This window comes from Falco punctatus (assembly GCF_963210335.1).
Source record: "Falco punctatus genome assembly, chromosome: 4".
Lineage (NCBI taxonomy): Eukaryota > Metazoa > Chordata > Aves > Falconiformes > Falconidae > Falco > Falco punctatus.
The window spans coordinates 89,378,189-89,405,395 of record NC_137583.1 but is presented as its reverse complement, the minus strand read 5'-3'; the positions used below and the strand labels follow the sequence as shown (position 1 = coordinate 89,405,395).

Here is a 27,207-nt window from a genome sequence, read left to right as displayed (position 1 = left end):
CCCTGCTGGGCAGCTCCCCAGCCCCCTGCCCCAGCCCACAGCTGCCGGGGGCTGCGGTGCCCCCCAGACAGGGCCCGGCACAGAGCCGTGTTGCACCTCGATCACTTGGCCTTGGCCCATGGGCCCGGCGTGCCCAGACGCCCCTGCAGAGCCCTCTGCCCCCCAGCACATCCACACTCCCCCCCAGCTCGCCGTCGCCCACAAACTGATGCGTTCAATCCCCTTGTCCAGGTTGTCAGTAAAGATACTAAACAGGACTGGCCCCAGCACGGAGCCCTGGGGACACTGCTTGTGACCGGCACCGGCGGGATCTGACTCCATTCCCCACCGCTCTCTGGGCTCGGCCATCCAGCCAGTTTTTTACCCAGCGCAGAGCACCCCCGGCCCAGCCACGAGCAGCCAGTTTCTCCAGGAGATGCTGTGGGAGATGGTGTCAAAGGCTTTGCTAAAGTCCAGGTAGACACCACCCAGAGCCTTTCCCTCACCTGTAGAGGAGTGAAGGCAGTGGGCTGATTGACATGGATGATGTGCAGCTGTAGCTCGCCCCCACAAAGTGGTTAAATAGTCCTGGATGAAGGGAGAACCTGTATGAATGAGGAGCCTGGAGGAGGAGGAAACCCCAGTGTAACAGACACAAGGAGGAGGGTGGTCTGGCCTTAGGAGGATGGAGAAACAGCTTGGACAGTAGAATCTGACTAACGGTAAAGCCTTTTTGCTAGGTTGCTTGTGCTGTGACAATTGATGCCTCATGTGAGGCAAACTGGCTTGGACCCAAAATGCAATGCTCACCCACTAAGCAGGTCACCTGGTCAGAGGAGGAGATTGTGTTAGCCAAGCAGGACCTGCCTTTCCTAAACCCATGCTGGCTGGGCCTGATGAGCTGCTTGTCTTGTCTGTGTCAAGTGATGGCATTCAGGATAATCTCTCCATAACCTTCCCTAGCACTGAGGTGCCTGTAGTTCCCCAGATCCCCGTTCCTGCCCTTCTTGTAGATGGGTGTAACATTAGACAACCTCCAGGCAATTGGGACCTCCCCAATTAGCCAGGACTGCTGATAAATGGTGGAAGGTAGCTTGGTGAACACTTCTGCCACCTCCCTCAGGTGGATCCCATGCAGTCCCATAGACTTGTGTGTTTAAGGGGAGCAGCGGGTCACTGACCTTTTCACAAACCATTTCAAAGAGCAAGTTGGTTGGGTTCACAGGAACCTAGATGAGAGAAGCAGGGTAGGCAATGGAGGGGAAACTCAGTTAATTCCAATCACTCATTTCCTTATGCATATGTTTTTAATTCATGTCAGCATCCCAACCCCTCCTCCTTCATTTGAAAGTGCTGCCTTTACATGTAGTTTCAGAGAAAAAGAATAGGGGCTTCTAAAGTAGGGATTTTGTCTTACAAAAATATATTAGCAATGAAATAAAGTAATACTAGGGCTATGTGCTAGAATGAATATGCTGTGAAACAACAGCATCCCAGAAAGCTGTTACATTGCTAAGACAGAGCAGGAAAAGTGCCTTCACACTATAGCCTGCCTCTTGCAGGAGCGTAATTTGTGCATGTGTGTAATAGAGATTCCCTTGCTGCTTCTACTTTTTTACGTTATAAGGAGAAAACAGTAAATGTCCTTAAACCATGTCGCATTCAAATATTAATCCTCTCAGACAAGCGTGGCAGTGCTTCTCATGCTAGACCTGGGCCGAGCCACCCCGAGACCATTTCGCCTTTGCCAGTGAAGACAAGGAGAGCTCTTATCACACAGTTACAGAGCAGTCTTTGAGTATTTGGATACAGGAATGCAACATGTTTTCCTAAATCACAGCAAATTATTTTTATTCCTGTTGAAGTATTGGTACAGTGCTAAAATTTATTTTATGAGGTTTTTAAACAAAGAAAAATTTCTGACTCAGTGGCAACATTTTTACAACATGCTATAAGGACTTATATCAATTCCATAACTTTCTAAGTGCAAAATTCAGCCTGCCAAACTCTTTCCTGGCAGAAATGCTGATAGTTTGGATATGATCATTCATCATAGTATAATGATTATAGATAAAATATTATAATTATAACCCAGCCAGAGTTATGTGACTCTTTGCTTTATAGAGATCTTTAAATGATGGGGCATTACAAGGATGTTTTCAGTCAGCCAAAAGCATCCTGCATCTATTTAAATGGCAGCTGTATCTTTTCTAGCAGCTGCCTGGTTTTTTTCCTTTGTGGTTTTTTTTTGTGAGCCCAGGCAGAGGTGTATGGACAGGGACCCCAGAATCACTGAGGCCATCCCCTCACCCCTGGTGAGGACCTCTGCAGGCATCCTTTCCAGGAACAGGGTTCATCACAAAAGATTTCTGTTTTTTTTTCTAGCCAGCCAATGCTCCTGCCCTCCAAAGTTCCCTGCAATTCATCAACAGTTGCATACCACAGAACAGTCACTTTTTTTCTGTTTAGGCATGAGATGAGTCTAAAATGTGGAATCTCAGCTAGACATGGTCTTGCTTAACAGGCTGTGCTTCCCCTTGTACCCATTGCCTTATTGTGACTGCCTGGTGCTAAATGTCATGTCTTGTCTCCCTGGGGGCGGGGCGCTTTTGGCTTCCAGAAGATGGCTGGAAACCCCCCTTTTCAGTACCAAAACCACACTTTCCGGTGACCTCGGTGACTGAAGGGCTGGAGTTAGTACACTTGCAGCTAGGCTCCTTCTATCTTCTGTGCCCTTCTCAGCCTCCCCACACAGTTGCTGGCTGTGGCACACACCAGTGAACTCCTGAGGCAATTTGAGATGTTCGAGCATTTGTTGTTCCACTCCTTTAAGCGTCCGGGGGCAGTGCTTTCCCGTTCGAGGTCCATGGTACTGCATGCTAAAGTCTGTGGGCTCCCAGCCAGGGGAGCACTACTCCCTGCAGCATGTGGCCATGGTGGGGGCATCAGAATGGTTCCTGCACTACACGTTGCTTGTTGTGGTAATAGCAGACATTTTAATTCCATGAATGAGTGGGGATCCACCGCTTACCTGCAAAGCAAAATAGGCAAAAGAAACTGTGAGAGTCAGGAAGCAACAGCACAGCTTGCAAAGTCCGTATGTAGCCATTGGCCTAGAGCCCTTGGGAGCAATGTCATTAAATCTTCACTATGTTTCAACATTAAATCTCCACTGAGAGGAACACTCATTAACACCGAGAGGTTAATTCATCAAAAGCCTAAATAAATGAACAAAGAACATCTTCCAGATCTAACTGTGCCAGCGAACGATGTTACTCCCAAGAGCAATGCCATTGTTTTCTGCCAGAACTCCGGGCAAAGCTGTTTGAGTGAGAGCACCAACACCTACCTACTCACCAAGACTGTACACGACAAGGCTTACTGTTTCAGCTGCTCCAGCTAATGCAGGTTTGTTGTTTTTTGTGGTTTTTTTTTTTTAAATAAACTGGCTGACCAAAGGGGGTGGTATCCCCTTTGATAGCCATGTGAAACCCGCTGCAATGGGTGCGCAGGGGTTGTGTTTATTGACAGCCTCAGTTCATGGCTGGTGCCCAGGGAAGCAAAGAGGGTTCAGATGAAGAGGTGTCCTGTCCACAGCTAAGGCAGTACCTTGGGGCACAGCAGCAAATGAACTTGTGCTGGGCTTGTGTGATGGGCTGGGAAGATCAACAGCCCCCCTGAGCGCAGTGTCCCCCCAGCAGCAGGCAGGGCAAGCCTCGGCACACATGCTATCCTGGACAAGCAGCCGGTGGCTGCTGGCTTCACAGAAATGAGGCACGGGAAAGAGTTAAGAACAATGCCTGCTTTTCTGTGCACCTATAATTAAGGTTAAACTATAGAACTAGAGGAGTTCTCATTGTAGTTTTTCTATTAAAATTGTCTTTTTAGCTCAGTATTTTTAATAGGCAATGGAAAAAATAGTGTCAGAAATAGTCAATCTGGTACCAAGACTATTTTAAATCACTTCATGAATGTTATTAAATCAAATGATGTCATAGCAGTACAGCTATGTGCATTCTTAAGTATTTTCATGATGACAGCCTAACGATCCATTGCATATAGCCAATCACAATAATTTAACAGAAAGGATCTAATGCAAAAATTGGCCACTTCGCCAGAGGGGGAGAAAAAAGTATACCAGCAATTTCTGTAAGAGTTTTTACTGCTCTGGATTTAGTTATAGTATATAAACACTACTATACCTCTATTATCTTGATGTTCTAATTATTGTTTTAAAATTATCAATTAGTATACTAAATGTTAGTATACTACTAATGCTAATAAATACATCAATTGACCAATTCCACATTCAGAGATAGAACAATACAATCATACTTTGTCCAAAAGGTGGAGCCAGTGACACTGAGGTCCCCGCTGGGTGGCCGTGTGATTTGGCACCCCAGTCCCTTGGGCAGCTGGGGCACTCTGACTCCCCAGGCATCACCGTAGCCTCGTACGAAAGGTGCAGCTTCATTACAATGACTTTTTCCCTGTTTGTCTAATAAAGGGTGGAAAACCTGCTTTAAAGTATGTGTACATTTACGTACACGATGTAGCCTGTCTCTTTAGCTGGCTAAATCAGATCCAATCCTTAATATATATTTTCTAAATGCACAAAGCATGTGACTAAATACGTGTAGGCAGCCTGAGTCATGCCCTTTATAGCAGAAAGTTAGGTAAAGTAAAATGGCATCCAGTTTGAAGTTAATTATATATGTTTGTGCGTTGTTGTATATGTTAACTGCAAGTCGTACTAATCTTTATTTCCTCTTGTATTCTGCATCTTACTTGAGTCACTTTCATCGCCTGTAGAGACAAATGTAATCTGAGCAATTAACTAATGATGGCACGATCTTAAACTCAGGACTAACATAGGTTTAAGCATAGGATGAAAGAGGGATTAAGACTTCAGCATGTTTGTCCTTCAGCTAAATTACTTTTGCCTGAAAAGCTCCTCCTGTTTGGATTTTAAAGACATATCCTCTGATATGATAAGACTCCAGCTCTCCTAAACATCCCTCAGGTCTCTCCCTGTCATGTTCTCCAGGCTGAGGCCTGGCCTGAGCATGTCACCACAAAGATCAAGCTGGAGGGAGGCCATGGGCAGCCACTGGCCCCACCAAGGCCAGTAAAGCATTTCAGTATTTTCAGGGACTATAAGAAGCTTTGAAAAACAGCTGTTGGAAAGGAAAGGAGATTAGGATGGGTGCAATCCTGAAAGCCAGCAAAGGAATTCCATTTGTGGTGGATATTAGTAGGAACAGAATAAAAAGAGAACAAAAAAGTGCTACATAAGAATTTAAATAGAATGTAGGAGTGCTATCAATGAGACTGGTATAGGGAGGTGCAACATATAATACCATACAAAGAGTGTATTTCCTTCCCCACTGCTCAGTTCATTCCAATACATCTAGGGAAGGTACTTGATTTATATTTGATTGGCTACCTGCACCTATTTATATATCTTGATTTTTAAAAGTGGTAGAGGTGTCACTTGAAATCCTTCTGTCTCCACCTGTCCCATAAAGGTGGGCAGTGCAGACTGAATACCCTATCCTTACTTAACTTTGGCTCTTAGACAGCTTTTCCTGCCTGGAAGCTCTCCTTTCAATAAATAAGTAAACCATATCTTTGAATATCCTCTAGGTTACTCAAGCAACAGAAGGTGAGAAGAGCAGTGTGGATGCTAGTGTTAAAGAAAGCAGCCTTGTGGAGTACAGGCAGCCAGCATACCGTGATTGTGGTGAAATGAGGCCGTTTGATAGCCTCAATGAAGGAACCATTGAATTTCCCAGTAGATTTTAGGACTGGCATCTTACATTATTTCAAACTCAAAAATGCCTTGCATGCACACAAAAAAGTTTCCGTGCCACTGCAAGCTTAAACCCCAGGAGTCCTGGACTCATGTGCAACATCTAACTCCACATGAACACAAGGAGTATTCAAAACTCCTGGTCAAAGCAGGGTTGACTGGCTCTGTAGGCTCTGCCAGAAGTGTAAAGTGCTAATACATCTGTCTCATTAGTGATCCCTAAAAAGACTCTCTGAAATTACTGCATCGCAAGTGATGGAGTACAGTAACAGGAGCATGCATTTTATATAAATAAGCAAGAAAAAGACCTCAGCATTAATACTTGAAGTTATTAGAAGATGAACAGTGGATGATCACTGCAGAGAACCTTTCCTGGTTTTGGCATTTTTGCACCAGCCAAACTCAATATCAGACAATGCATATTAGCTATGTACACAAGTGTTGTTAGTGCTTGAAATGACTGCTTATACAGACAGACTTTTCATGCAACTGTATGGGGAGTATTTAAACTTAGCAGTCATGAAAGGGTTGTCAAGCATTGGAACAGGCTGCCAGGGAAGTGGCTGAGTTGCCATCCCTGGGGGTATTTAAAAGACCTGTAGGTGTGGCACTTAAAGACATGATTTAGTGGCGGCTTAATGTTAACTGTTAGGTTAATGGTTTGACTTGATGATCTTAAGGGTCTATTCAAACCTAAATGTTTCTATGATTCTATGAAACTGAATGAGAATCAACAGAAACAGTATGGCATCTCTATGCTGATGCACATAGACAGCTGAAACAACCTGAATTTCAGAGAGGAAAAAGAATCGAGGAAATAGGCAAGTTTGGAAAGGTAGAAGAACATCGCTAGGACATTGTTGAAAGTCTGCAGCCAGAATCTTGGTCTGTTCTCTAGGTGTAAAGAGAGGAGCTTTTTGACACAGGGAGCAGCACAGATTCTTACAGATGCAGAACTTTTCCATGTCCCTACTTCACAGAAAATAAGCAAGCAATTGTCTGAAAGACCATTCATGCCAAATGGTTTGTGGAAAGGAGTGTGTTACATATCTAATGCAAAAAAATACACATACTAAAATAATTATATAATACATAAAAAATCTAGTAACAATTAAAATAAAATTAGTATGTATAATTAAAGGGTTAGTTGCACTGTGAAGACAAAATAGGAATCCATACATATTAGAGGTACTTGAAATTCACATATATTATGGGTGTTCAAAACCCAACTGCCAGTTTTGTCTGCATTCCCCTTGAATGTATGAGGCTGAACAGAAATCATTGACTCCAGCATGTTTTCATTTTAGAGTGTAAGTATTCAATTCTGAACCTGTCTCAACTGTAAATGGTTACTGGGCACTCAAACTTGCACAGAAGAAGTGAGGTAAAAAACACCTCTGCACTTTTGAAGACTTACCAAACTATCCCCTTTTTGCTTTGACTACTTTTCGTGTTTCCATTCCAGCTTGTGGTCTGTCTTGAGATTCCATGTCTGGCTACAAATGAATCAAGCCTGTCAATATCCTTTTGACCACTTAATCAAGAGATTTGTCTTCCACAGCTCTTCCTTTGCCCCACTGCCTTTCCTGCTGATCTTCAGACTCCTATGGGGACATCCCAGGATGTCCAAGCGTCACCAAGAAGGGAGCAACTCTATAACTAGCTGCTTCTCCCAAAGTAGTGTACCCTGAGCCAGCATCAAATGGCAATTTCTAGCAGGAAAAGTGTTGCTGTTAATTATTTTTCTCTCCTCCACATATGCAACTGCTTCCCTTCCCAATTGAGTAGAAAATAATCCCTTTTAACTCTCCTTTTTTTTTTTTTTTCCTTTTTTTTTTCCCCTTGTGGAAACAGAGGTAAGTGCACTAGTAGTGATGTCCAAGAAGATTCAGATGATTTATCAGCATCGTCTCACACTAGTCTTCTTCCATGCTTTTACAAAGCTGCTGCTGGTTGTAAATATTAGCAAGTGGCATGTAACAAGCATTGTTTGTGATAACCGAGAACAAACCTGAATTCCTGTATCCCATTCTAATTCATGGCATGCATTTGATATCATTTGATATCATTTGATGTAATTTAATTAAGGTTCTGACTTTGTTCCAAAGTTTAGACTGGTAACAGAGTAACACACTGAGCAGATGCACTGATCCTGCATGCTCCAGCAACATACCTCCCACATAACTTCCATTACACAAAGTAGTGGAACTTTTGCTGAGTGGGAATGCAAAAAGACTTCCTGTGTAACAGATGAAGTTGAGTCAACCTGAGAATGGTAAACATGTTTAAGATTATACTGTACAGGAAGCTCAACCAACACAAAATGCTAAATGAAGAACTAAATCGTAAATTGTCCTTCTTCCTGGTACACATGCATTAAGTTAGCTTCAAGGAGGTGCAGCTGTCTGAACAAGTCTTCAGGCTACCTCTTTCCACAGTTAGATGCTTCTGCCGTCTATTTCTTACTTGGTGCTGTTGGAGGGAAGGTGATTCTGCATCATACATCTGCAAGCAGGCTCTAACTAAGCAGTCCTTCCAGAAGCCATTTCAGCTTCCAGAGGGTGCTATTAACTGCTGCTTGGAACAGTCTATTGGTTATTGCACACAGTTATAGGAGAAAGGCTTGCCTTTCAGTCTTATCCAGTTATTCATTAGCATAAAAAATTAATTTCAGTATCCCAAGAACTGTGTGTGAATTTCCAAATTGCATTCAGGAAAGATAGTAGATCATAGAATAAATACAATGAATACTGGAAAAAGCTTCCTAGAAAGGTGGTCATCTCCCAGTCTTGTCAGTGTTTAAGAGGCCTTTGGAGAATGGTCTTAACAATATGATTTAACTTCTGGTCAGCCCTGGAGTGGTTAGGTAGTTGGACTCAATTTGAAATGACATGGAGTCTATAAGCTAAATCTATGCATTGAGTTACACTTGAAAATGCACTGATAGCCAGGGCATTTTAAGACCATGCTTTCCTCTTTGCAAAGGGCCCCACAAGAAAATGCATATGCTGATGCAACACATCCTGAAATAATTTGCTATAGCTGTACTAATTGCATTCCCATACTGTAGGGCAACACATGCTATCCCATAAATTGGGCCCTACCGTTAGAAATGATGTTAAGGTACTCGAATACGTCCAGGGGAGGGCAATGAAGCTGGGGAAGGGGCTGGAAGGCACGTCCTGTAAGGAGCATTTGAGGACTGCAGGTTTGTCCAGTTTGGAGAGGGGGAGGCTGAGGGGCGATCCCATCGCTCTCTACAGCTCCCTGAGGAGGGGACATGGAGAGGGAGGGGCTGAGCTCCTCCTGCCGGTACCCAGCGCCAGGGTGTGTGGGAATGGCTTGAAGCTGCCTCCATGAGAAAGGTTCACACATGACGCGAGGAAATATGTCTTTACTGAGAGGGTGACCAAACCCTGGAACAGGCTTCCTGGAGAGGAGGCTGATGTCTCATGCCTGTCAGCATTTAAGGGACATTTGAAGAATGCTCTTAATAATAATCTCTTGAGTTTTCATCAGCCCTGAAGTTGTCAGACAGTTGGACTAAATGAACATGCATGATTCCAGTGCTTCTATTCTGTTCTGTTCTATTCTACTCTATTCCATTCCATTCCTTCTATTCTATTCTATTCTAACTCCACACATATGCCAAAGGTTGATCTAGCCAGCTTCAGTCTGACTTAGGAAAGCTAACTACAGTGCTTAGGCAGGATATCATTTTACGTATCTGTTCTCTGCCCCTGTGCTAGATTCATCTCAGTGTTCGGGAATTACTGCCAAACTGGAAGCACTGGTTTTGACAAATGAACAGCTTCCTAGGAATAGTTTAAGGTTCCTCTCTTTTCTCAGTTCGAGTTATAACAATGCTCGAAAAAGCTGCATTCTGATGAGTTCTAACTTGGATTCCCTCTGGTGTTAATTGGTGTTTGGGAGTTGAACACTCCAACATAGCACATTCACGATGACTGCAAGCTCCCAACCCACCCCCACCTAACCTGGTTTAGCCACATATTAAAACAAACACACATGCCAATAAAATGCATCACCAACAAAAACTTTATTGAACTATATGAAAAGCCAGGCAATAAAAAAATATAACTGAATAATGTGTAGCAGTATCCATACATGAGTTCAGAGGGGGAAAATTTATAAAACACAGAAGTGACCCTTTCTGAAGATTTTTTTTTAAATTCTTTGGTCTCTATTAATTGCCATTAATGCAGGTTTATCTTCTTAAAAGATGTGTTTCATGGCTATTTTCTGTGATTGTCCCCTTAAAGATGACCTAGGAAAGCAGCTTCAGGCATTTTGTAAGGGCTTGCTTTTCATTATTCTTTTCTGTGTATTAGCTGCTGTTTCTCAAAACGAGGCAGTTTTTACAGTTCCTTATGTAAGATTATTGCTCTCTATATATTTTGATTTCTGGCACATAGCCTGGCCACTTCAAAACCATCTTCCTGAGCTCCTTCTCTCCCTGTTGTTCTCAAGGTTTTGAACTTACCGTTCTCATGAGATTCCATTTGCAGGGAGACCAAGTAATTTTTTTGTAGCATTGTGCATTTGTCTAATCATTGCAGGAAAGAACAGGATATCTTGTGGTTTCCAAAGTGCATATGATTAGCTTTCCTTGCACTTTATAGCTACTATAATTACAGCAGCTGACAGTTTGTCTAACCCTACATGTGAGTCTTTAGTGAGCATCTCATGTACTTCAGTGGAGAAAACGACACAGTAATAGTCTGTCTCCAATGCTCAAGCACTGAAGGTCTCTTACCTCAAAATTTGCTGAGGAGGGTGGGAGGCCAAGCTTCTTTCTCCTACCATAAATCCAAATTACTTAAAATTAGGGTAGGAAATAAAAAAACCCAACTTGATCCTTCCACTGTCCACTGGAAAACAGAAAAGACAGCGTGCTTGCTTTCTGAAGTACCCCTAGAAAGTACTATCAATTTATTTTGTGCATTTTCTCTCTTCTTTAAATGTCATTCATTCAGAGAAGAAATCTGGATTCTCTTTTCCTCTTTAGCACTTTAAAAACTCTCCACAGGTGTTCAGAGTTTAGTAGTTTCATCTTTCCTGTTGCTCAAGAACTAATACAAAAATAATATCTTTCTAGTCTGTTATGCAATATACATGGCTTTAGGGGCACTGCAGCTTTGCCACACTAAATAGTTTCAGGAAAAGGTCTTAAATTTAGCTCCACTTAAATTAATTTTTTCTGTTGTTTTCTAGGGATGATAGATTTTTTTTCACATACCGTAATACATCCTCATTTTCTTCTCCAAGAAGCCAGAGTGTGTGAATTCTCTAAAAGTGCACTAAACTGTCTAGAAGTACTAGTATGTTTATCATTCCTTCACAGAGCGCGTCTCTCATCCTAAGCACTTCATTTTATATTTCATGGCAACAAGAATTTTAAATAATAAGCAGAGACATACAAATATGCAGTATATTTAATTTAGAAGGATCAGTTTTTAAAATAATAGTTTTTTAAAAGCTATGCCATGCTTTTCTTTTATCTGTAACTGTCCTTTTATCTGTATTCTGTCCAGTTAAAAATGCAAGGTTCTTTTCCCCTGACTCTATTTTTACATATTTTGCCCAATCTATTCTTTCTAAGAGAAGCCACTTTTATCTTAAGCAGATACCCAAATTAGAGTCTGAAATTAAAAACGCAGGAAGTACACATGCATACAACTGCTGACCTCGTGTTTGTGCCTCGTGAATAATGCTAAGCATGCTCTTTTCAGGAACAGAGTGCCTAGTCTTTCTTAGATGACATGGTATGTTAGTCACATTTGTTTTGCTGTGATTCCTGAGTGAGCAACAGGTTGTTCAGTATAAAGACATCACAGGATAACAAGGGGCCTTTGCACCACGTGGCCGTATTCATAAAGGCATTTAGGTGCCTACTGGGATTTAAACTAAATAAACCGGGCAGCAAACTCCAATGAAATCAACTCACCTGAGCACAGCTTTAGAGGTGCTGAGCTCAGATTCTGACAGTCTGAAACACAGGATCTACCTTCCCAGCCCTGAGGATTCCTCCAACATCCACCGGAGGGAAGTCACAACTCAGCTCTTAGCATGTCCTCCATGCAGGCATTTGAGTTAGAACAAATCTATTTAATATCAGTAATCAGCTAGAGCATGAATAATGCTGATTAACATGGGTAGCCTCAGACTGACCCCCTTGGTCTGCAACTGCTCTGAACGGAGCCATTTGATGTCAGCCCAGCAAATACCACCTTCAGGTTGCCTGGCATTAATTTAGAGAATGACCCCACAGCAGTTTCACTAATCCGTCAAATTTATATGCTCAGGCATCACAAGAGCAGGATCTGGGACTCTGAATTTTATCCTTAAGGCTGATTGTGAGCCAGCTGCTCTGAGGTGGGGTAACCAACACATCCTGAGAGGAGCTTTGTAAATGTACGTGTACCATCCTGTGGCCCTTGTATAAAATGGCAGAGATGCACATGCTGTGACATGCATGTAATTGCTTGAGCTGCAAACTTCTCTATGGAATTGGAAAACTCTGAATGCCACCTTTCAAGGGACTTATATACTGGTGCCACTTTAAAATAAAGGGGAAACATGTTTAGTTTACTGGTTCATTTATGAAAAATATACAAACTGTCACTTTTTTTTTTTCCAGATGAGGTCTTCATCTCTTAATTTTGAACTGGATGTTGAAGCAGTCATTTCTACATAACAGCCTAAAGCAAGAGATCCTCTGTGAAGTTCTGATGCCCGTCCAAACCCCAGGCACTGTTAAATGGAGATCACATTAGCTATTTGTTTCACTGCTTATAACAGACTTCATGGTGCAGTCTCTCATGGTCCATGAGGCTTCTTACGGTGTATGCTGTGGTTCCTGCACTCTGAAAGTGGCAATGGCATTTGTGCAGCTCCTGGCGGGTTCTCTGGCCGCAGTGGCACAGCTGTAACCAAAGCTCCTAGGTAAGCTCCATTCCATTCACAGCAAGTTCAAGGTTTTTCGGTGAGGCCATGAAGGACTGCCAGCCAGAATGCTGCAACTTGCATTTCCTGAGGAAATCTGAAAGGTAGGAAAAGGTAAAGGAAAAAGTTCGCTGCTGCCATGACAGCCTCCTCTGAGAAGGGGCTTCAGCAGGGTGTTTACGATGCTCTTGTTTATGCACACCCCACGTGCATTCTTCAGTGCTCTGCTGAAAAACGAAGTACTTCTGCGTGCCGTATATGTGTGCCTGAAACCCAGCGCACACAAAACTAGCAGATATTGACTGTGAAAACCATAAAAATCTGGCAAAATCTTACACAAATCACAGTATAATATCCCCAGTATAGAAAGCAAGCACAGCTCGTCTTTCACATTTTTTTCCTACTGTTTTCCAGAAAACAATGAGTAAATGCAGGCTTCTTGAAAAGTAATATCACCAGTAGGAAAGTAAACCCTAAATTTTAAGCCCCTTTGCCTCATGTAAGTAGCAGGGGTGCTGGGGTGGAGCCGTGGGGGGCAGCCGCCCGCGGGGGGGGGCGGGGGGGGAAAAGGGGGGCAGCCGCGCAGGGCAGGCGTGGGGTCCCGCCGGCCAGAGGATGCTCGGCGGCATGTGGGAAATGCGCGGTGACATGTGGAATGTCCCCGGGAGCCCCGGGAGCCGGCCAATCCCTGGGCAGGGCGGGTTGGGCTGGGGGGCTGGGGGCCCGGCAGCCCCTGGCCAGCCAGCAGAAGGCGAGGCCGCTGCCCCCCCGGCTCAGAATGGGCTAGGGCGCCGCGCTGGAAGGGTGGGCTTTCCTCCAGCCCCCAGCGCAGCCCTGCTTGCGAGGACCCCGGGAGAAGATGCGAGGGGGTGGCTTCCCGTGCTGCGGAAGGAGCAGCAGCCGCGTCCCACCGGAGCCGAGCCCGCCGCAGGTACGGGGGGGTCCCGCCGCAGGTACGGGGTGTGTGTGTGTGTGTCCCGCCGCAGGTACGGGGGTGTCCCGCCGTAGGTACGGGGCGGGGGGGGGAAGTCCCGCCGCGCCGCGGCCCCTAGGCAGCGGGGGCACCGCTGGGGTTCAGCCTGCTGCGGGCTGCGCCCCCCGCGCCCTCGCCCCCCAGCCCCCGAGCGACGGGCCGTCACGCCGCGCCCCGAGCCCCCCGCCGAGCCCCCTCCCGCAGGCCTGCGGGGCGCGCCTGGGCTGCTGCTGCGAAAGGCGACGACGCTGCGGCGCGGTGCCGCTCGCTGCGGGTCCTGTGCCTGCGGAGACAGCTGCGGGGGCAGAAGGCGGTGCGGAGCGAGGAAGGGGCTCTGGTTCGTTCTCTGCCAGCCACTGTGTCCTCAGAAGGCTCTGTGGCTCGCTGGTAGGGTTTTATTGGGAGAATCTTGTCGGAGCAGCCCTTTAAGCGACGCTGCTCGTCCCCGAGGTGCACGCCAGCCTGGTGGGGCGTGCGGGGGCACCGCAGCATCCTCCCCTCGCACAGCCCCTCCTGCCCTCTCTAGCCCACGGTCACCTTCTGGAGTGGGGAGAAACGGGGCAACCATTTTCTTCAGTAATTTAGAATACGAGGCTTTACACCCTTTCTTGAAGTTTATTCTCGCTTCAGCTTTTAAAGTGCAGGGTATTAGGAAACAAATGCTGAAGGCAACGCCTGCAACTGGAGTCGCATCACTGGAATACCTTCCATGTGCGTATGAGTATGTGTATAACACATATAGGATGTGTGTTTGTCTTTACAGAGTTTTTTAAATGGTATTTATAGTTATGTCACCTTATGGTGAGTTGTACATGGGCATATGCACACTATGTCTTAATTAAAATTAGTAGTCTTAAACTATTACAGCAGTTTCTCTCCTTGCCTGATATTCCATCTGCTGGTAACCCTCTTACAGAAAATAAAAATAAATTGTTACACGGGCGGTTTTCTGGGTGTATTTTGGGTATGTTTCTTTGGTTTTCACCTAAAAGTTAAATAAAATATTACTCTGTACAGCACAGATTCAATTTTTCTCTCTGCTTTTTCTCCTTTCTAAGAGTAAGCATCATTCACACATCTAACTAAACAGGATGCTTAGAAGTTATTATGATTAAAAACAGAGCTGGTGACATTTCAGAGATACATGTATTCTAGGAATACATAGCTGTTCATATGAAGTATGAATATATATGACGTATTCTGATTTATAGGAACAAATCTTTATATAACGCAGTACTGTGCACAGTTTCTGCACTCCAAACCTGCCAACTCCACTGCTGTTATAATCAATAATATTTGTTATAAGGAAATGACTCATTACAACAAAATACAGAATCCTTTTTAATTAATTATTTTTTTAATTATTATTTCTAAGGGTAACTATTTCTGAATTAGAAATGCTCCATGAGCATCCATGCCTGCAACTAAAGCTTTGATTTTGTGCAGGTATTAAGTTTATTGCTTAAAATGTTGGCATCTTGAAGCAAAGTCCCTGGCATGAGTGGATTTATATAATCTATTGAATACTCCGCTCAAAAAGTGTACCCTATCCTTAAATGAATGACACATAATGTAAACCTGCCTCTGCCCACTTTGAATGGTGGTGAGACAATGTGTTTCCATGAGCTGCACAAGTATTTCACTGTGCAACTCCAGGGAATGCTTTGGAGCACCATGCCTGGGATGGTAACTCGCAAATTTCCCATCTTACTTTTTCTGATAAAAAATTAGAAAAATAATGTGAGAGGGATCTCATGTGCTGTAAGGATAAAGTGCAGGTAGATGCCAGACTTGTGGAATGAGCTCTTTGGAAAATTTCTATGGAATAAGGTACCATCTGAACAATGTGTTCTGTGAATTAGGGTAGGTATGGACTTAAGAGAAATCATAGTGTATTTTTTAAAAAAGCTACATTTTTTGGAGCTAATGATGTTTTGACTAATATAATTTTTGTGTATTTCTTCAATCTTTTTCCTCTCCGCCTGTTTAGTTTCTAATACAACAGGGTCTTCATCCAAGATAGTGACTCCTCTGCTGCACTCCTAATTAAAATGATCACGTGCTAATGAAAAAAAGAAGTGACAGCGGTTGAATTAGAGGTGGCTCATGATACATCAACTTATATTTATTTTAAAAACAAGCATCAGATATCTATGTTCCAGAAAGTGTGCGATACACCTTAAAGGATGCTAGAGCTCTCCTCTTTGTCCATCAGACAGAAAAGCTGTGAGTTCAAAGCGTGTATTCACAGCTCCCAGTACAGCAGGTGGAAAGCATATGTATTTGTATCCCAGCTCAAAAAGCCAATAGCAACTTTTTCTGCTCCTCACTTCTCCAGCTCATACCTTTAAAGGTCAGTGGAGTTTTACCCTGAATCTGAACAAGATTTTATTCTTGATGCTATTTTGGAAAATAAAGTTGTACATTAATTTGAGTTTTCTGAGAAATTATGCTGCTAGCATCATCTTCATGAAACATTTTGAAGGTCTAAACAGTGAATTTCACTGTCCACAATGCTGCTAGGTTAAGGTTTCCCTTCTAAAGTCTTCTTACTTGATATTAATTAAAAAAAAGATATTAGAAATAAATGTTACTATTTGGAAAAAAGTAACAATACAAGAATTAAATTTTCAGATTGAGATTTTATGGACTACATAATGAATTCTTCTAGGTCTGTTACATTTATTCATTCTCGTGCACACTCTGATGAGCCCTGCTAACGCTGGGGTTTGAGGTTTGTGAAAATAGTCACACTTTTTGCCTTTAATGTTATGCAGACTATCGTTTATAGCCAATCTCATTCTAGTATTGAAATGCATAGGAGTTTTCTAGGATATTTTCCATGTTGATGTCAAAAGTTACTTAAACACAGTAACATAAGCTTCCATTTCTTTATCCTTCAGAAAAATCAGCTGTACATTTCCACCTACTGATGGGGTGTATCTTGGGGCAAAACTTCAGTCTTTGCAGTTCCTTGGTGACCACACAATTTCACTAGCAAAGACTCAGTGCTTAACTAGCATAGGTGGCCATTCACTATTACTTCTCTTATTCATCAAATGAACAGTCCTGCTAAAGCTAGTTTGTTATGTGAGGTGTGAGGCAAGCTTTTTCTTTACATATTATGGGAATGACCTCATCGGTAATAATAAAAGAAGCATAAAAAACGGCCCATGGCACTCAAAATACCCAAAAATGGCTTGTAACAGAGAGGACTCGGGAGGGAAAAAAAACCACATTTTTTTTGTTGTAGAGGACTGTGTCCATCTGTTGTCATTATTTTACAAATTGATGGTGGGTTTCCTGAATCAACATTTTTTTTAAACACAACCTCATTAATCCTTTTGCATGCAAGTGTGCAAACATGTTCTGAGATGCTTCATTATTTTGTTTAATAAAAATTACATTCAGAATTAGATTCAAAGGCATGTGGGTTGTGTCTCCTCAGGGAAGCTTTGGCATTTCCCAGGACCCTTCCTGGGATGCCTGGCTGTCCCCACTTAAAGGCTCGCAAGGCGTAACGGCTGCAGCCTGTGATTAAATTTCTTTTGCATTTCTTTTCCATTTCTATGGCACCTCCTGACTTCTTGGCTCAAGACTCTTCATGTTAATAACAACATTTTGTGGTAACTTCTTGACTTTTTTAGTACTACTTGAGTTGTGCACTTAAGAAAGCAGGTGCTGGAGTCCACTATATTCTTTGATATCCTCACTACAATTGCTGTGGCTAGCTGCACATGTGTAAACCCAACGACAGCAACTGAACTTCAGTCTTGCTTCAATGGGATATACTGCGAAAAAGAAAACTATTCAGTGATGCATGAGAATAAGTGATGTTGAATTTATAAGGCTTGGCACTGCGAAAGGCGGTTCTTCAGTTACAAACTGTGCACATGCAGGATAAAATCACTGTTCCAATCATGAACATGAAATCCCACAGCATTTTTATTTACTTTCCAAAATTCAACTGTATTTTTAAGAAGGTGTCTCAAATTGCAGCATGCACCGTACTTGGTCTGATGTAGCCTCCTGAGGCCTTTGTGCCCTTTTATTTCAGGAAACTAGCATTTTGAATTGGTGCAGCTGTTATTGCCTGGGTGTTTATTTATCCACCGTCTCAGCTGCTGCCTCATTTTGGGACAAAGGAGGTGTTCCTAAAAATCATAATTTTACATGTAATAATGTACATGTAATGTGCTATTATAAATGCATATATTGGATCCGGCACTCAGTTTGCAGGTACCTGCATAGCTGCCTCCTGTTGGGTTTTGTGCTAAGGTCAATGTATTCTCTGAAATTTAACAATGTGGTTATGAACCAGGCAGGCTAATGGGGATAATTCTTACCTCGCTGTAATGCCTTATTAAAGCCTCGAAGAGAGGTCAGTGGGAGGCATGACTTACTTCAAACAAGTCATTCCTAAAGCCATAAATTGGTAAGTCTTTAAAAGCGCAGGTTTTCATGCTGTAATTAAGGTGATTTTAATACTGGGTTCCTGTCCATGGCTAATTTCCCTCTTTGCAAGAGTCCCTCAGAATAGTGCCTTTACAAAAGGTCTTCAGTGCAGCTTGAGTAACAAACTGGCTTTGCATGGCTTCTGCAACAGAACTTAAAGTTTACTTTTTAATTACAGCTGCTTGCCCATCATTAAAAATAACATCAACAAAAAAGCCATAATTGGCAGGAACTGTTGGAAGTTCAAAAAGGACAATCCTGTTACAGGTAGAATTGCTGAATCTGTCAGCCACATCATGTTCCAGAGGGAAGCCCTGTTCTCCCTGGATATTTTGCTGTAAATACGAATAGTAATCCTTTCTTATCACTGCACCCGTTATCCTCTAAAGTCTTTCCTGTCTTTGTTAAGTCACAGAACTTAAGTTGTTCCCAGAACTCGAAGTTCTTCATGACCCTGCCCTTTTGATTATGTTGATCCCATCATGGTGATACCGTGACTGCCAGTGATTCTCTTGAACTCTTGGTGGGATTTATGTGATCCTTTTGCTAACTCTTTGAAAAAAAAAGGATGTTTGTGATCTGTAGGACTCTAGGAAAAGATCTTGAGTAACTTTGAAAAAGCAGATAGAACAAACCAACTTTTTTTCATGTAGAGATAAAGAAAAAGATGGTAAGCCAGTGCTTCCATATCTTGTGTTTTGGTTTGGGTTTTTTTTTCTTTAAAATTTAAGAACAGTAGTACTGTTTCCCCATATTGACTGCTCCTATTATCAAAAAGAGATTAATGCTAAAACTGTTTCAGAGTTTCCTTCTTCTATTGTGTCTTGATAATAAACTTCATGTACCCCTTTGCTCAGTTAAAGTGCGGTAACAGTATGTTCTGCAATTGTCAGCATGGAAGATATAGTAAGATTAAGTGAGAATCACCAGGAAAACGAGAACTATGGGTGACTATGAAACTGAACATCTGAAATAAAACTTGAGGACATTGATATTGCTACAACATAGTGAATCCAACTGAAAAGATGACCTAGTTTGAAGAAGAGCAAATAATGACTGCAGGGTCATCCTTTTGTACAAGGGGGTTTGCATCGCTCTCTTGCAAACTGGAGCTTCTCTGGGTGGAGAAATATAGCCATTAATGATTTTCAGATCAAAATCAGTAGCAAGACAAGCAATTTATTTATCTGCTGAACCTGGGATAGGCTTAAATCTGACAGTCAGCCTGTTGGATGCCAATCTCTGATGTGACAAAGATAAACTGATGCATTAAGCTTTCAGGCATAGATGTGCTAACATAGAGAATGACTAGTGCTCTTAAAAAAAAATACGATCTGGTGTGCTGCACAGAAGCATTCCAGCCAGAAGCTGTAAGGCCTGTTTTGTCCACCTATATAATAATTTCACTCTCTTCTAAATTTTATTATTTTTTAAAATTTCTATTAACTGGTCTTCAAGCCCTACCACAATTCATAGAATCATAGAGTCATTTAAGTTGGAAAAGATCCTTATGATCACTGAGTCCAACCATTAACCCAACACTGCCAAGCCCACCACTAACCCATGTCCCTAAGTGCCAGATCTACACGTCCTTTAAATCCCTCCAGGGATGGTGACTCCATCACCGCCCTGGGCAGCCTGTTCCGATACCTGACCACCCTTGCAGGGAAGAAATTTTTCCTCACACCCAATGTAACCCTCCCCTGGTGCAACTTGAGGCCATTTCCTTTCTTCCTGTCACTTGCTATGTGGGAAAAGAGACCAGCCACCACCTGCCTACACCCTCCTTTCAGGCAGCTGTAGAAAGTGGTAAAATCTCCCCTCAGCCTTCTCCTCTCCAGGCTGAGCCCCCCCAGTGCCCTCAGCTGCCCCCAATCAGGCTGGTGCCCCAGCCCCTTCCCGAGCCCTCTGCCAGGCTCTGGACATGCTCCAGCCCCTCAGTGTCCCTCTTGTGAGGGGCCCAACACTGAACCCAGGGCTCGAGGTGTGACCTCACCAGTGCCGGGCACAGGGGGACCATCACTGCCCTGGCCCTGCTGGCCACACAGTTTCTGAGACAAGCCAGGCTGCTGTTGGCTGCCTCGGCCACCTGGGCACAGTGCTGGCTCATGCCTAGGTGGCCGTCAGCCACCCCCCCAGGCCCTTCCCCGCCAGGCAGCTCCCAGCCCCCTGTGGTGTGACCCACAGGCAGGACTGGCACTGAGCCCAACAGATGCAACAGAATCTCATACAATTGGCCTCAGCCCATCGGCCCAGCGGGCCCAGACCCCTCTGCAGAGGGATCCGTCCAGCAGATCAACACTCCCACTCAACACGGTGTCATCTGCGAACTGGCTGAGAGTGCGATCCATCCCCTCCTGCAGATCATTGATGAAGATATTGAACAGGACTGGCCCCAGCACGGAGCCCTGGGGACACCACTTGTGACCAGCACCGGCGGGATGTGACTCCATTCCCCACCGCTCTCTGGGCTCGGCCATCCAGCCAGTTTTTTACCCAGCGCAGAGCACCCCTGGCCCAGCCATGAGCAGCCAGTTTCTCCAGGAGATGCTGTGGGAGATGGTGTCAAAGGCTTTGCTAAAGTCCAGGTAGACACCACCCAGAGCCTTTCCCTCACCTGTAGAGGAGTGAAGGCAGTGGGCTGATTGACATTGATAACGTGCAGCTGTGGCCTTGCTCAAAGGCAGTGGGTTGATTGACATGGATGATGTGCAGCTGCAGCTTGTTCCTGCTAAGTAGTTAAATAGCCCTGACAGAGGAGGGTCAGTATGGTATGATCTCTGGAGGAAGGAGAGACAGTATGGGCCAGTAGATTCTGACCAATAGCAAAAGCCTTATTGCAGCCTGATAGCTTGTTTGTGCTGCAGCAATTGGTGCCCTGTGTGAGGCTGACTGAGTTGGGCACCAGTTGTTGTACTTGGAGCCCAGTGCAGCTGAGACAAGTGGGAGCGCCTGTGACCCATGACAGACACTGTGAGAGGTGAGCTGTTGACAACTAATTGACATGCGTTATATCAATATTTGTTGTCTATCTTAAGTCAAATTGCAACTATCACCCACAGCCTTTCCCTCATCCAGTAAGTGGGTCACCTGGTCATAGAAGTTCAGTGAAGTGCCCTTCATAAACCCATGCTGGCTGGGCCTGATGACCTGCTTGCCCTGTCTGTGCCAAGTGACAGCATTCAGGATGATCTGCTCCATAACCTTCCCTTGCTTCTTCTGGCCCTTCTTGTAGATGGGCATCACAATGGCCAACCTCCAGGCAACTGGGACCTCCCTGGTTAGCCAGGACTGCTGTTAAATCTCCACCAGCTCCCTCAGCACCCTTGGGTGGATCCCATCTGGCTTCATAGACTTGTGTGTGTCTAAGTGGTGTAGCAGGTCACTGACCATTTCCTGTTGGATTATGGGGGCTTCATTCTGCTCCCTGTCCCTGTCTTCCAGCTCAGGGGGCTGGGTACCCTGACAACAATTGGTCTTAGCGTTAAAGACTGAGGCAAAGAAGGCATTAAGTACCTCAGCCTTTTCTTCATCCTTTGTCACTGTTTCCTCCCTGCATCAGTAAAAGATGGAGATTTTCCTTAGCCTTCCTTTTTTTGCTAATGTATTTATAGAAACATTTAAATTTTTTTTTACTGCAGTAGCCAAATTAAGTTCTCATGACATCTTTGTAGTCCTCCGGAGTTGCCTGTCCCTTCTTCCCAAGGTTATAAACTCTCCTTTTTTCCTGCGTTCCAGCCAAAGCTCTCTGTTCAGCCAGGCCAGTCTTCCCCACTGGCTCACCTTTTGGCACATGCTCCTGCACCTTTAAGATTTCCCTCTTGAAGACTGTCCAGCCTTCCTGGACTTCTTTGCCCTTCAGGACTGGCACCCAAGGGACTTCGTCAACCAAATCTCTAAATTGGCTGAAGTCTGCCCTCGGGAAGTCCAAGGTCACAGTTCTGCCAACCACCCTCCCTACTTCCCTGAGAATCAAAAACTCTACCACTTCATGATTGCTGTCCCCAAGGTGGCCTCCAACCATCACATCACCCACAAGTCCTTGTCTGTTCACAAACAACAGGTCCAGCTGGTGCCTTCCCTAGCTGGCTCACTGACCAGCTGTGTCAGGAGATTATCTTCCACACGCTCCAGAAACCCCCTAGCTTGCTTCTTCTCCACTGTGTTGTATTTCCAGCAAGCATATCATAAGTTGAAAGATCCATGGGAACAAGGGCTAGCAATAGTAACTTTTCCCAGCTTCCTATAGAATATTTCCTCTGCCTCTTCATTCTGGTTGGGTGGTCTATAACAGACTCCCACCATGATACCTGCCTTGTTGGCCTTTCCCCTGATTTGTACCCATAAACACTTGACCATTTAATTTCCTAACACGTAGCGCTACCCCACCATCTCTCCTTCCTTGCCTATCCCTTCTGAAGAGTTTATAGCCACCCATTGCAGTACTCCAGTTGTGTGAGTCAACCCAATGTGTTTCTGTGATTGCAATTATATCATAGTTTTCCAGCTACACAATGGCTTCCAACTCCTCCTGTTTGTTGCCCATGCTGTATGCACCGGTGCAGATGCACCACAGATGGGCTATTGGCCCTGCCACCTTTTTTAGGGGCGAAGCCGTAGTTCCTATGTGACTGTTCTCAGGTACTCCCATGGTTTCTAACGCATCAACAACCCTTGCGTGTTTGCTACCATGTGGATCTTCATCCCCTACACGTCCTGGGGTAGCTAAAGAGCATTCATTGCTGCTCTGGTTTGCTTGGCTTTTTACCCTGTTGCATTCAACTTCACATATGTCACCACTGTGGACCCCTTCCCCCAAGGCTTGTCCATTTAAAGCTCACTTCACCAAGTTTCCTAGCCTGTTGGCAAAGATTTTTTTGCCCTTTGTAGTCAGGTGAATCCTGTCTCTCCTTAGTGGGTTATAGTCATAATGAGTGTCCGACAGCCATGAAGGCCAAAACCCTGGCAACAGCAATAGCCACGTAGCCAAGTGTTGATTTGCATGGTGTGGCTGTTCCTACCTGCAGTCTTTCCTCTAACTGGTAAAGTAGAGGAAAAGAGAATGTAGGCACCAATCCCTTTCAATCACACCCCAGAGTTTTGTAGCCTTGCTTGATCCTGCCCCAGAACCCCTGGGTTCTGGCTTGCTCTGTCATCTGTGCCCACATGAAAGGGCAATGGATAACAGTCTGTTTCTAACAAGTTGTGGCATTCTCATATTATCATCCCAGACCTTAGCACCTTGAAGGCAGCAAACTTCATGTGGTTCTCTGTTGGGCCAACAGATGAGTGCCTTGGTGCCCCTTAGCAGAGAGTCACCCTCTGCGAGCACTCATTGTTTCTTTTTGTGGTTTCTAATGTGTGTTGCTGTAGGCTTTCTCCCTGCAGAGCTTGCTCATAGGTGTGTTCAGCTGTTAGGATGTTGTTTTTGTTCCTTGTTGTTATGCAGGAAGGTGGAAAGTGAAGTGGGGTCCTGATCTTGTGGGTCACCGGGGTGCATGATGCTTTGTTCCGAGTAGCATCACCTATAACAAAGTGGTTGTGAAACCACTCATCTATCTCTTCTTCTGCCCCTCTAACACCACGCAGCCTTCTCACTGTCTCCTGTAATTCTGCCACTTGGGGGGACAGATCCTTGACCTGCTTGCATCTTTCACAGGCACCTGCTTATGTCTCTGGAGGACGGCCTGGACGCTCACTGCAAGCCGAGGCTTGCACTGCATCTACACCACTATCTCCTTCCAGCCAGGCGCTCTTTGCTTCAGCAGGCATAGCACACTTGGTTGTAAGGTGGTTGTGGACTGTTGTAAGATCTTAGCGAATTCTAATGGTATTAATTAATTGTAAATAAAATGATCTTTTCTATCTATCTATTAGGTGGGATCCAGGATTGCCTGTGGCCAGTGCAGGGAGGAATGTTGTTTCCCCATGGTGGGAAGAGCTGACAGGGACTGAAAAGGGTGCTAATAGTGTGCAGGGACAACAAGGGACTTGTCATTATGACGTTATCTGTCCTGCCAAAAGGCATTAACCACTGGCGTGGCTCAGGTGGACGGGCTGCCTTTACTTGACTCAAAAATGGATCATGTATAATTATGTGTATGTGCTCAATAAATAGCAGTGCTGACTGAGTGGAAGCATGGGACATCTTGGGGGCTGTTGCTGCAGAAACACCAGCTTTCGCTCTGAGATGAGCACCCACTGCGCTGCTGGGAAGGGCAGGTGGGGATGAGACTGCTGCAGACCACCCCTGCTGGAAAGCCGATCATCTCGGCAAGTGTCTCCTGCAATTTCCTTGCAATTGCCCAGGAAATCATTCTTCACACAAATTTAGAAGATGTCAGAGGATCTTTAGGAGGTCAAATGACCTGCATGAAGGCTTTGGCTCTTTGGAACGGCCCTGCATCTCCTTTGCAACGCGCTGTCAGAGCAGTTTCTCTTCTAGTCTCTATCTACACTCCTTTCTCTGTAAAACTGCTGTTTATGTTCTGAGCAGAAACAAAACCAAGGGCACACACCTCAGGCTTTTGAAAAGCAGCAATGATAAAAAGCGCTATCCAAAACCACTGCTTTTGCTTATGTGTTTTACTATTAGTTGGCACATCTGAATGTGGAATAATTAACTGCTGCTTTTCCACACAGAGGACCCTGGTGGTTAAAAAAAAATCCCCACTGCTAGTGAAAGACTAGAAAATGGAGCAGAGAAGCTTTGTTTGTTCAGCTTTGTCCCAGCTATTGTCTGTCCTAATCCCAAGGCTTGCCTTCCCTCTTGGCAGGAGTGGCGAGTCCGTCTGTACAGTCCCAAGGGTGTGGAGCTCTGCCTGTATCCCCCTGCCCCATGGGACGTATGAGATGCAGTAAAAGTTGCCGGCCTCAAAGAGCAAATTCTAGGGCAGAGGGGAGCAAACCGTGGGCCTGCTAAGCAGCGCAATGACTTGAAGGAGATCCTCACAATCCTTCTTCCCTCTCAGTTTGGATTTCAAACCTCCACAGTGCCAGTTCATCTCTTTACCATTTTTTGACACAATAAAATAGTTTTGGAAGCTTCACTGCAAGTTTTTAGTTATAATATTTAATCATTGATTTCTTTGCTTTGCCAGCAATCGTCTATGATCTTTTAAAATTTGTCTTCTGATTAGAATTGCTTAAAAACTTCTTTTGCAAACTGGATTTATTTCTTCATCCCTGCATTAAAAGAGATCTATGCCAGGCCCCTGTGTGTCTTGAGATTTGTTCTGAAGCATCCTACAGACGAATTAATTTGGCAGCAAGAAGCTTTCAGTGACTACATGGACATAGGAGCTTCCCTCAGCCAGCTGGCACGAAAAAGAGAAACATTCCAGAAGAGCTTCTTGCCTCCAAACGCCCAGTGCTCCCACCCCGCTTAATCAAACAAATAGCTTTTGCAGCATGCCTGAAGTACATCAAATTGAGGTTATTTTGAACCAAGGGAAAAGAATGCATTCCAGGCTCCCGGGGCCTTGACTGAGTACATGCAGCTGCCAGCGCCCTTTCTCTGTGTGAGGGAGGGATCCAGACCAAACCACTGGCCACAGCTCTAGCAGTGTTATATTTTGTGGATTTCTCGGTAGTATTTGCTTTGAGCAGTCTGTTGGGTGTTCTCTGTTCAGAGGGTGGTATTCAGGCTGAACAAACTGGTCCCTTTTTCCTTCCCTACAATAAAGTTTATGCTTCGGCGGCAGCTATAGAGCCCAGTGTTAGAGGGAAGTGGGATGCATCCCACTGATGATAAGGGGTACAAATTAGCTCAAGAAATTCTGAACTGGAGGAGGTGTTGGTGTTTATTTTTGTTTTCTTATTGTCTAGTAGAATGAAGGAGACCTTCATGCACTGAAATAACCCTGTGTTTCGAGGGGAGCGTGAAGGCTGCCCCTAGACCTGTACTCACTGGGCTGGGACCAGGGTGAAAGCCTGGCTCCTGCAGTTAACAACGGACTTCCAATTGATTTTGAAAGGCTAACCTCAGAGCTTGACCAAAGGTCACATTTACTCTGGCAGGGAAGGTAGGGGGGCTGCTACTTCTGTAATTTTACCTGCCTGGTGGTGATATTGTGGCTGTGTCTGACCTTTACATTGCACTCCGAGGCTAGGGTTACGTTTCAGAAAGCACTCTACAACTACTAGATATATCCTGCACAGCCCCTGTTTCCATATGAACGCGTTCAATGCACAGTTGTGCTTGATCTCCATTTTCTATGGCTATTTCTTACCATTATTATTCCCTTCCTATCCTTAAAACCACTTGCATCAGCAGGCCAGATTCACAGAAACAGGCCTGGCTTCACTGGGATGTGGTACCATGTCTTGCTGAAGTGTTGCGTGAAAGGAAAGCTGATAGCCAAGGCTCAAATACTGAAAATATAAACACAGTCTTCAAGTCCTTCTACTATTTGAATGTTTTGCTAAACAGGGGAGAGAGATGAGCTTGTAACTATGCTTAAGGAAACCTAAGTGGCTTTTTTTAATCACTGGAATACTATTTTTAGTTCCGTATCTATACTGTCACTTCAGAAAGCAGAAGCAGAATGTTGTTCTTTTACTCCAAATAAGTTTTCTGGAAGACAAAATCTCAGGAAAGCAGTAAATATCTTTGCATGAATGGTGGCCCTCTCATCCTTCCTCAGTGCCTGTCCCAAAGCATTTCTGTGCCACGTGTTATGGGGCCAGTTTTTCGAGATGGGCAGGCTGAGCTGCAGTGTGAGGGTTTCCCCTGGTGATTACAGATGCTGCCTATCTTTACTAGTCACATTTCCCCCTTTCCCTTGGGGGAGAACCAGATTCTAATTAACAGGGGTTAGAAAAAGCAGTGCTTAAAAAACCACAAGGTGTACACTCAGATGCTTTTTCAGGGCATTAACGATCTAGGCTCCAAGCGCAGCTCGGCAGTTCCTGCTGTGTTTACCGCTTTCAGTTCTGTAACCACTTTTACAGGTGTCATTTCTTGTGCCAGTGCAGTGGTACTGCAGGCACCAAGGTGCTCTCTAATTAGACGTAATTGGATCTT

The 27,207-nt window shown here is 44.4% G+C and overlaps 1 protein-coding gene across 3 annotated transcripts in view; it reads left to right on the top strand.

Annotated features, from left to right (window-relative positions):
• The first annotated feature begins 13,551 nt into the window (after positions 1 to 13,551).
• The window catches only part of TNS3 (tensin 3), a 282,694-nt gene continuing 269,038 nt past the window's right edge, over positions 13,552 to 27,207 (top strand). The window contains exon 1 of one of the 3 annotated variants that reach the window (XM_080382108.1): positions 13,552 to 13,685. In XM_080382108.1, coding sequence (XP_080238234.1) covers positions 13,614 to 13,685 — 72 coding nt within the window. In that variant the 5' untranslated portion in view covers positions 13,552 to 13,613. The remainder of the gene's footprint in view (positions 13,686 to 27,207) is intronic. The other 2 variants (XM_080382101.1, XM_080382105.1) reach the window with 2 other exon arrangements.